The 12,119-nt window shown below is 44.1% G+C and overlaps 1 protein-coding gene across 1 annotated transcript in view; it reads right to left on the bottom strand.

Annotated features, from left to right (window-relative positions):
• Positions 1-12,119, bottom strand: part of LOC120915365 (L-amino-acid oxidase-like) — a 54,381-nt gene that overhangs the window by 36,047 nt on the left and 6,215 nt on the right. Inside the window, exon 2 of the mRNA XM_040325794.1 lies at positions 5,793-6,016. Within this exon, the coding sequence (XP_040181728.1) occupies positions 5,793-6,016 (224 nt within the window). The remainder of the gene's footprint in view (positions 1-5,792; positions 6,017-12,119) is intronic.

Consider the following 12,119-nt stretch of genomic DNA (forward strand, 5'->3'; position numbering starts at 1 on the left):
CTGTGGGCTCATTCTGTTGTTCCTGGGGTGTAGTTCCACCCCAGGACAACAGGTGACAGCAGTAAAGTCGAGACTTGGGTGCTCTTTCCCAGCAGCCAATCAGAGGGGAGTTTCCTCGCTGGGCATGCTGGGAGAGGGTATTTATGGGGCAGACGCCATTGAGTCTGGGTCGTCTTCTTCACCATGTGCGGCACCCACCTTTAGGGAGACTGCACCACGGCGCCCCCCGGCATTATGGCCTACCTGGCCAGGGTGCGCGTGCCACGCGGTGTTCCTGGTTCCAGGACCATGTTGGTCCGGAGCATCTAAGCTGTGGCGGGGAGCCCAGTGGTCGACTGTGTTCCCATTTCTGAAGATCCCAAGCGGTAGAGCTGTTCGGTGGGGAGTCCATCTGAGGAGAGCCATTGAGAGGCTGGCGATCCAAAAGGATCTCGACAAACCACCGGGGATCAAAGTAGCCGGACACTGAAGGATTGATCACCTGTCAGTCGGTACCTGAGTGACTAGAAGAAGGAGATCCAGGCGTAATTTATTCAAGGAGGATCGTCTCCGTAAGCACAATCAGTGAGGGCCTGTGGCAGAGGTTTCTCCCTGAGTTCATTCCAGGAGGGTCTGTGGCAGAGACTTTTCCCTAAAAAGGTTCGAGTGATGCTCCGGCTGCCAGGTCAGTGAGAGAGGCCTGTCCGGGTACACTAAGTCCACTCAGGCAGGAGTGGCGCAAAAAGTGTTACACATGGGAGCAGGACTGTTTCCTATACTACGCCTGAATCTGCTGTTCTCCTACTTCCTTCAACTCTATCCTTTCACCACAAGTTTATTGTTTTTACCCAGCTGGGTAATAAAGAGCACAAAAAATACACTTGTCGCAGACATTCCATTACTGCTGCAATATGCACCATACACCCCTAGGAATTTGGAGAGCCACGAAGTAAATGTGCCACCCAAAACAAACCAGCCGCTCCTCCGGGGGTAGTGCTACAACTGTGATTGCCACGATCACACGATCATTTTTCGGCATGAAAAAAAAACTAAGTTTTTTGGCATGTAGAAAAAACAAAGTTTTTCCAACTTCATCATTAAAACAACGTTGCCCACACACCATTGTTTAAAAAAAATGCTCCAGCAAAGCGCGGTGACGTACAACACGTACAACGGCACTATAAAGGGGAAGTTCCATGCGGATGACGCCACCCTTGGGGCTGCTTTAGCTCATTCCGTGTTAGTAAAAGACGATTCGCGATTTTCTGTCTGTTACAGCATGATGAATGTGCTTACTCCATTATAAACGGTAGTTTTACCAGAACGAGCGCTCCCATCTCATAACTTGCTTCTGAGCATGCACGGGTTTTTAACGTCGTTTTAGCCCACACACGATAATTTTTTACAACCGAAAAACAACATCGTTTAAAACGTCGTTAAAAAATGCAGCATGTTTCGAGAATTTTTTCGTTTTTCTGAACCTGAAAAATGATGTGAAGCCCACACACGATCATTTTAAATGACATTTTTTAAAAACAACGTTTTTTACATGCCGAAAAATGATCGTGTGTACGCGGCATAACAGTTAATAAAGTATTTGCTGGAGTTTGGCTTCAATTTGTGCATCTAGATCTGCTAGTAGATCTAAAGCAGCCCATAGATTAGTCATTTTTTTTTTTTGTACCAGCGGGTTGAACTAAAAAAAAAAAAACTGACTTGATTCACCCATCCACCCACTCATGTGCATGGGGAAATCCTCCGCACTGAGCTTATAATTTAGCAACAAGTACAATCGGAGCAAACAGAATAGATAAAACACAAATTAATTGGCAGCTGAGCACTTATGCCGCATGATCGGATTTCCGATGGAATAAAATGTAAAACATGTTCTATATTTTACACCGATGGAAAAAAGTCTGATGGGGCCCACACACGATCGCTTTTTCCGCTGAAAAAGTCCATCTGACTTTTTTAATCGGGAAAAACGATCGTGTGTACACGACATTAGAGAATATTCAAAACCATTAAAAAACACTAACGCTGAAAAACGCAAAAAAAAAAGCTAAAAAAAATGCTATTGCAAGAACGTTGAAAAACTCACTGCAAAGCTACTGGCGTTTTTATAATTTAATTATAACGTCCAGTGTGCATGAGGGCTTAAAGTCACACTCATGTGTAAAACGATCTGCACTGGCTCATAAACACAGAACGGAGCTTCGTATTGCTTCCGTCTCATTGGATGGAAGCGGTTGACGTCATGCTAAGTACGCGCTACGTCTGACATAGAATACTCTGATCAGTGCTGATCGAGCGGCAAAAATCCAACAGGGCAGTTGTACAGAAGTTGATCAGTGGTGGCTGGTGATTAAAATGTTAGTGTCTGCCGTGGGAGACACTAGACACTCTGAATGTGCCTTACCTTGCAGTAGGGGGAAGGAAGAGCCGGGCCGCTCCCCAGAGCACACAATGGTACATCCTCCTCCCAACCACACAGGAAGTGTGCCCTGAGACACGATTGGCCAGGAAGTCCTAAGACTCCCTGGTCAATAGGGGCTTCCTGATTGGCCTGGAGGAGGATCAGTGTGTCAATAGCGAATATTCATTTGCTATTGCCACACAAGTGGGTGTGCTCTGCGCCCAGAGCCCACCCTTTTTTTAAGCCTTTTAAAGCCTATGGCACCCCCCTCCATTGTAATCCATGGTCCTGCGCCCTGTATGTAGATAAGGGGGCCAGACACATGGATAGGAGGGGCGGCACCTCTGTGCCCCCTTATGGAGCAGCCGCCACTGTTCAACTACCTTGCCCATACACGGTTCCCTATTTGGCCAGTCCCTGAAGAACCAGACAAATTTCAATGCATGTATGGCCAGCCTAACGCTCCTCTCTCCCCAGTTGGACAATGCTGCTGTCAAGGTGAACCCTGTGCTCCTTCATCCAGAGTTGGGGCACTCCACTACAATAGGTGTATTACTGGCTAGATCACTGGGTGAAGACAGAGGGAAAAAAGATTAAATAAAGAAAACTAATACAATAATCTAATGATTGGTATGCTTCAATATATAAAAATGTTTGGTTTTGGTGCTTTAAATTAATGCTTTTTAACAAAAACAATAAAATGTAATCTGTGCATGCCATGATTATATATGCATTGCTCAAAGTTTAGAGTGGAAGTTTGGCAATGGTGGTTGAGCAAATTGCGAGGGCAGAGCACAATAACCGGTACATATAATACAGTTCATGAAGCTCATCATGCACAAATTTTCATGCAGTAAGCATTACTAGTGATGGACGAACATCCGATGGGACGGTTTGCGAACACTAACCGCGAACGATCGCAAATGTCCGCGAACCGCAAGTTTGCGGCGGGTCCCATTGACTTTAATGGCAGGCGAATATTAAAAACCTTCAGGTCATATTTGTAGCCACAAAATACTTACTAGCTGTGCACAAATAGTCCCACAACATGGACACTGACCTACCAGAAGTATTAAGTGAAAAACAGGATACATAAGTAAGTGCTGGCCATTACAAGCCCCAACTTTCAGCAAACAACTTTGTATTCTATGGCTGGAGGTACATTAAGCTATTCACCGGATACAGAAGTAAGTGTTGGCCATTACAGGCCCCATAAATTAGCCCACAGGCGTTCACCTGACAGCAAACAACCTTGTATTCTGTGGCTGGTGGTACATTAGGCATTGTAACAGCACTGGTGAACGGCGTGAACCACAACTACAGTTAGCAAGGAATTCAATTTGATTCTCTATGCGACAACTCAGTATTAGGCCCCAGGCGTCACTCCTTGCAACAGGAGTTTGGGGGATCTATACATCTCTGTGTCACATAAAGAAAGGCGTTGAGCTACTAAGCATGGACTCATTACAACATGCGACCAAGGCTTAGCATTTAAAACTAGTTCAAGGTCAATATCCCAATACACCACTACATGCAGGTGATTATCAGTAGGGACCCCAGGCGTCACGCCTAGCAACAGGAGTTTGGGGGTTCTCTACATCATATAAACCTTAGCATGTAGAGATGTATTTAGGCCACTAGGGGAGATGCTATGAAATAGCATCAACCCCTACCATATAAAAGTTAGAGCGAACATGTTCAACAATTAGGATGAGGCCTATAAGTATTTTATACTTCTGTCAAGCAAGTAGTAAATTGTATTTGTAGTAACAAGTATTAATTGCATACGAGAGATAGTGTAGCTCAGGTACTTTGAGGATACACGTATAATACACAAGTTGTACTGGCAACTAATAGAAATGTATGAGAGGCAATATAGCTCAGGTACTTTGAGAGTACATATAGAAAATATCAGTTGTGATAACCATGAATCAACTTATCGTTGGCTAATATTTTATATTTTTTGATATTTTATTGTAAATGTTATGGAATGTTTCTATTTTTGTAATAAAAACCTTTTAATTATAATATCGACTGTTTATCAGTTGCACATATGATGCCATTATAGTCCACCACAAGCCTCCCTTTTCTCTACAATAATTTAATGGGACGAAGGCATCACTTTATAATATTGATATACCTCAGCACTTTACTATATTGAAGGTTTAGTTCTACTTTAACCTTTCATTTGTTTGAAACATTTTTCAGGTCAAAGCCTTAACAATGCGTGGTACAATTACAGACATGCCAGGGTTGCCAAACCTTATTATACTAGATTGTAAACTGTAACGAGCAGGGCCCTCTGATTCCTCCTGTATTGAATTGTATTGTCAGGGCCGCCATCAGGAATTATGGGGCCCCTTACACAACTTCAGGCATTGGCCCCCTGGAGCACCGGGGGGGGGGGTTGCTACCCCCTGGAATTGAGAAGCGGGGGGGGCTGCCGCGAATTGAGAAGCGGGGGGGGCCCTTTACAAAAAAAGAAGAAGTAAACAAGAATATATATAAAAAAGGGGGGTAGCCATCCGGGGCCCTGGGGACCTCTTGGCCCTTTAATAAAAATCAAGAAATAAATAAAAAATATATATAAAAATTATATGTTTATTTTTATTTTTTTTAAAAGGGGGGTTGCCATCTGGGGCCCTGGGGACCTCTGGGCCCTTTAATAAAAAATATATATAAATATAGGTATATATATATATATATATATATAAAAAGAAATTACAAAAAAAGGGGGGTTGCTATCCAGGACCTCTGGGCCCTTTAAAAAAAATAAAGAAAGCTCTGGGCTCTTTATTAAAATTTTTTTTTAAAAAATATATAAAAAAAGAAAAAGAAACATTTATAAAAGAGAAAAAAGAAAAGGGAGGTTGCCATCCAGGGCCCTGGTGACCTCTGGGCCCTTTAATAAAAAATAAAAATAAAAAAATATATATAAACAAAAATAAAAAAATAAACATTTATTTAAAAAAAAAAAGAAAAAAGAAATAAAATAATATATAAAACATTTTTTTTTTATAAAAAAAGGGGGTTGCCATCCGGGGCCCTGGGGACCTCTGGGCCCTTTAATAATAATAATAATAATAAATAAATATATATATATATATATATATATATATATATATATATATATATATATATATATAATTTTTTTTTTTTATAAAAATAGGGGGTTGTCATCCGGGGGCCCCTTACAGGTGTACTGCCTGTACCCCCCTGATGGCGGCCCTGTGTATTGTAACTGTACTGTTTGCCCTAACATTGTAAAGCACTGCGCAAACTGTTGGCGCTATATACTGTAGATCCTGTATAATAATAATAATAATAATAATAATAATTGGGTGGAAAGGTTTTACTACCAATGTCTGAGTACCTTCTGACAAATTCGTCAACTTACTCTGTGACCGGCATTCTGTAATACGTTGGCCGCTGATAATCCGGACATCCCGGCACCAACAATTACAACGTGTTTCGCATTAGATTTTGGGACAGGAGGCAATCCACGTATGGCAATATCCATTATATCTTCATACTCCGGATCCTGAAGACACTCTTCCAACAAGTCTGAATATTTGCTGCTTTGACCATATGCTCCAGTCCAAACCAGCAGGCCCAGAAATACTGAGGGAACAAAGAGATTATGAAGTACTGTAGATAATATTTTTACTAACCAACCATAAAAATATGAATATATGTAATGGAGACCCCACCCTGGGAACTTTTGTGTTTGTTTCTTAGGCCCCGTACACACGAGAGGATCGATCCGCTGGAATTGATCCGCGGACCGGTTTCAGCAGATAGATCCCCTGGTGTGTACGATCCAGCGGATATTTTTCCGCAGATTTTTTTCCCCGGGGATGGATTTCCAGCGGATCAAAATTTCTTGACATGCTAATAAATCGATCCGCTGGAATCCAGTCCAACGGATTGATCCGCTGGTCTGTACAGACTCACCGGATCAATCCGTCCGAATCCATCCCCCGCATGCGTCGTAATGATTCGACGCATGCGTGGAAGTCCTTATATCACAGCGTCGCGCACGTCGCCGCGTCATCATTGCGGCGACGGCGCGACGCGTCACCGCGGACGGAATTCCGCGGGGATTTTGATCTCATGGTTAGTACAACCATGAGATCAAAATCCGCCAGAGGATTTATCCGCGGAAACGGACCTCCGGACCGTTTCCGCGGATAAATCCTCTGGCGGATTTTGATGTACTAGGCCTCAGACTAGGATGATAAATGCAACTTGTGTGAGAAATTAAACTTATTTCTTAGCGACCAGGCTCAACAATATGAAGTTTTTCCAGTAACTGCCTCTCATAATGCAGCACAACTTTAACCCTCCTCTTATGTTAGCTTGCTATTACTATCCATGATGTTAACGGGTCGGTTTTGACCCGTGTCTTAAATCAGCCATAAAATACCCTCTGAACAATTATTTACCATCCAATTTGTTTCTTACCTCTTGGTTATCTTGTTAGGCTTCTTTATCCTTGAAAAGATTGGTTTTAATATTTTTGGTGTGACCCCTTAGACCTTTCTTTTGATAGCATACCTCTCATTTTCAAATTTTAAAAATGGTAAAATAAACCTCAATAGAATATTATAAATTGGTGCTATGTTTCTTTACTTTATTTAGAGAAGCAGACAAGCAGGCAAAGAGATAGGCCCCTCCCTAACTACAGCTCACAGGGTTGAGAGGTGATTGGCTGTCAGTGTTACTAAGCAGAGAGAGTGTTTATGATTTCAGTTTTGGCACTTATTAGTGTCCTATAATCAGGGGTCAAGTCCTGGGGGAAAAAGTGTGGGAACTCCCACCCAAGATTCATTCCCCCACCAAAAAAAATAAAAAAAATGATACACCCATATGCATATATATTTTACAGAAAATACAGTGCAATATTTGGCACCGGGGGCAGATCCTATATCTGGCACCCCCCACCTTAAAATGTAAAAACACCCTTCTGTGCCCCCCGCATACCTCTGTAGCCTTCAATATCTCTTTGTCACTATTGTGTACCCCCTCTCCACAACTGCACATCTGGACCTCTTTACATTACACAGCACTCTGGACCCCTTTACATTACACCGTACCCTGCACCTCTGGACCCCTTTATATTACACAGCACCCTGCACCTTTGGACCCCTTTACATTACACAACACCCTGCACCTCTGGACCCCTTTACATTACACAGCACCTTGCACCTCTGGACCCCTTTACATTACATAGCACCTTGCACCTCTGGACCCCTTTACATTACACAGCGCCTTGCACCTCTGGACCACTTTACGTTACACAGCCCCTTGCACCTAAGGACCTCTTTACATTACACAGCATCCTGCACTTCTGGACCCCTTTACATTACACTGCACCCTACACCACTGGACCCCTTTACATTACACAGTACTCTGGACCCTTTTACATTACACAGCACCCTGCACCTAAGGACCTCTTTACATTATACAGCACCCTGCATCACTGGACCTATTTACATTACACAGCACCCTACACCACTGGACCCCTTTTCATTACACAGCACCCTGCACCTCTGGACCCCTTTACATTACACAGCACCCTGCACCTCTGGACCCCTTTACATTACACAGCACCCTGCACCTCTGGACCCCTTTACATTACACAGCACCTCTGGACCCCTTTACATTACACAGCACCTTGCACCTCTGGACCCCTTTACATTACACAGCACCTTGCACCTCTGGACCCCTTTACATTACACAGCACCCTGCACCTCTGGACCACTTTACGTTACACAGCCCCCTGCACCTCTGGACCCTTTTACATTACACTGCACCCTACACCACTGGACCCCTTTACATTACACAGTACTCTGGACCCCTTTACATTACACAGCACTCTGCACCTAAGGACCTCTTTACATTATACAGCACCCTGCATCACTGGACCCCTTTACATTACACAGCACCATACACCACTGGACCCCTTTTTATTTCATAGCACCCTGCACCTCTGGACCCCATTACATTACACAGACACCCCCCCCAATAGTTCAGACCCCCCAACAGTTCAGACCCCCCCACAGTGCAGACCCCCACCCCCCACAGTACACACACCCCTATAGTGCAGACCCCAACAGTACAGACACCCTTACAGTGCAGGCCCCCACCCGACACAGTACAGACCCCCACCCCTATAGTGCAGACCCCCACAGTACAGACACCCCTACAGTGTAGACCCCCACAGTACAGACACCCCTATAGTGCAGACTCCCACCCCTACAGTGCAGACCCCCACAGTACAGACACCCCTACAGTGCAGACCCCCCCACCCCACAGTACAGACACCCCTATAGTGCAGATCCCCACCCCTACAGTGCAGCCCCCGACAGTACAGAAACCCTTACAGTGCAGACCCCCACCCCTACAGTGCAGCCCCCGACAGTACAGAAACCCTTACAGTGCAGACCCCCACCCGACACAGTACAGACACCCCTATAGTGCAGACCCCCACCCCTATAGTGCAGACCCCCAGAGTACAGACACCCCTACAGTGCAGACCCCCCACAGTACAGACATCCTATAGTGCAGACCCCCACAGTACAGACACCCCTAAAGTGCAGACCCCCACAGTACAGACACCCCTATAGTGCAGACTCCCACCCCTACAATGCAGACCCCCACCCCCCACAGTACAGACACCCCTACAGTGCAGACCCCCATCCCCACAGTACAGACACCCCTATAGTGAAGATCCCCACCCCTACAGTGCAGCCCCCCACAGTACAGACACCCCTCATAAACATCTGGGGTGCCAAGGTTCGCCATCACTGGCCTATAGTCTCTCTGGACAAACCCCATCATGTGGCCCTCTGCTTATGCTGTGCCTGAGCTCCTGGCCTGTACTATATTTTTGGTAGGATATTTTATAGATAATTCTGCTAGAATTCTCTGTAGTGCTGTTATTTATATATATATATATATATATATATATATATATATATATATATATATATATATATATATATATATATATATATATATATATATATTAAATGATCTTTTACTAATTTTAACAAGGCCTATATAAAAATATTCTGATTTAAGTCAGCTCTATTGTGTCTACATATATAAAATGAGACACATGTCATTGTCTAGTTCTACATAATGCTCTAACCACAGCAACGATAATTAAACACAGAAGGCAATATGAATTTCCAATTGGTATATTCCTATCAGCTGTATCATATCTTTGCTCTTTATCTTCCAATGGAACCCAGACTATATCATATTACATATGGAGCTTTCCTTAAAACATAGTGTAAAGAGGAGTTCCAGCCTGTCAAATAAAAAGTAAAAGTCAACAACTACAAACAGTAACAATATAGCTAGACAAATATATCTCAAGTAAGGCAACTGTGTAATAATGACTGAGAATTAAGAGCAATGGTACTGTCTGTCTGCTTTCAGGGGACTCCTCAAGAAGAAAAACCCTGAGAGCAGAGGCAAGCACTTTAACAATTGACAGATAACAAAATGCCAAACAATGAGACTGATTTACCACCACTCGACCTAAATTGGGCTCGGAGAGTTCAGGCAGGAGAAGGCCAGAGGAATGACCCCTTCTTATGTCAGACCTCTCCCTTCTGTCCCATACACTACATATACTAAGCCCTGGGTATGTGTGTGTGCCCGTATGGCAGCAGTAACTTCAGACCCTTGGAAGAAGAAGGCCTTGAATCTTCAGCTAGCCACTTTAGTTTATGCACTGTTTGATAGAGTGAAATGTAGTATGCTGGCAGTATCCGGGTAGCAAGGTAAACACTGTGACTGCTTAACAGGGTGCAAGTGTGACCCATGTTCTACAAGTGCAGGCAAAATAAGCAACATTGTCTGCATGCAGTGTCTCTGTATCTCTGTAAATTGGGCAAGTGCCCGCTCACCAATTTCTTGAGTTTCATTGGTTCCCTCCCCCTGCCAGTTTAAGGCGAGGAGAGGGAGGGGGAAAAATTCCCCCGCAGGTGCTGACAGGCATGCTCTTCCTTATGAGAGTGTGTCAGGGTCTGTGTCCTGGCAGCGGCCAGCGAGAGGAGTGGGGCCGCAGGTGGGCTGAGCGGCACCCGCTACATTAGTAACCTCTTCATTTTCAATATGGACACTAGCATGCAAAAAAAACGGACGATCATTTGTCCGATAATCTCATTGTGTGTACCAGGCTTTAGACAGCATTCAGTTCATTAGTAGACTGGAGATGGCTTAGGACATCTGTCAGGATTGTATTGGTGCCTAAATCCCTGTCAGTAAAGCTGTCCATAGAATAATCAAAATTTGGTCAGTTCAAAAGAGACCAGCTGAATGTCAATCCATGTGTGGTTGTCCCTGTTCGACATAAGTCGGTTGTTAGGTTGACTTCTGTCAAATGGTAATGTTGGAAAACTGTTGGTGATCAGTGGCTGCAGTCACTGATCAGAGTTTTCTGACAGGGAAGAGTCCCTCTTTCAGAATATAATATTTTGTCAGAAGGAATTCCTCCATCCATCTCGTTTGTGTGACTGGAAGAATCATTTGTGACCAGCTTAAGATTTTTTTACTGACAGGGATCTGGACAGGAAGTTGTACAAAATCCAAAGGGGAAATTACTAAATACTAAATGTAGTTCTAAACCTTCCCCAGAAAAAGTGACTAGGCTCACTTGGTCTACCTTGAAGATCAGTAAGGAGTTTTAATATTTTAATATATTTTAAATCAACAGTAAAAAAAATGTTTTAAGGATCATATTCTCCAGTGTGAGTTTAGCAATGTGACTGTTAAAGCCCAACTTCGGGCTCTGACCCCCAGTCGCCTCTACCCCCTTAATCCCAAAGGCCACCCTTGTGTATGCTATGCTCTGTTTTGAATAATAATTACCTTTTCCGTGTTTCCCCGAAAATAAGCCTGGGTCTTATATTAATTTTGGCAACCAAAAACACACTAGGGCTTATTTTTGGGGGATGTCTTATTTATTTACGGTATGTACAATGATCTTAAAGTGGTTGTAACTCTAAAAAAAAAAAAAATCCTTTTCCTTTAAAGCATGATAGATTACATAGTGCTTCTGCTGTGTCATTTATCCATCTCCTGTGCCCCCTGTCTTCTCCCCCTCCCCGTCAGGTCAGGAGTCAGTATTTTGTCATAAAAAACATCTTAAAATCCATCCTTATAGAATTATGTAATTCGTTTTGTAGGAATTGTGCTGGTGTGGGGTGTAGTGTGTCTCCCTTTGTGATTGTTTTGTGGAAAATACCTTTTTTGCAGCTCCACTGGGTGTCGCATGGTCTGCTTGGGCTTTTCTTCTCTGCACGGGGATCCCTGCTGGTGTCGGCCCGCTCCGTGCACTGAGGAGGGGGGTCCGCGGGCGGGAGGAGAGCGGAGGAGGGGGGAGCCGGTGTCCCGCTGCCTTCGACCCGCTCTGTGCGCTGAGGAGGGAGGGCCTGCAGGCATCAGATGGGAGGAGAGCGGAGGGGGGAGCCGCTGTCACGCTGGCGTCAGCCAGGAGGAGAGTAGAAGACCTCCGGCGAGTCTGTAAATAGGGTGTTTTGCACAGTGCAGTTACAAAAGGAGACACGCACACCTTATGGCGGTGTAATCAATCTGCAAGTTGGATTGAAAAAAAAATTACCAGATTTTACTAGGGCTTATTTTCGGGGTAGGGCTTATATTACAGCCCTCCCCGAGAATCATGCTAGGTCTTATTATCGGGGTAGGT

Source organism: Rana temporaria, chromosome 10, assembly GCF_905171775.1.
Source record: "Rana temporaria chromosome 10, aRanTem1.1, whole genome shotgun sequence".
In the NCBI taxonomy this organism is placed as follows: Eukaryota; Metazoa; Chordata; class Amphibia; order Anura; family Ranidae; genus Rana; species Rana temporaria.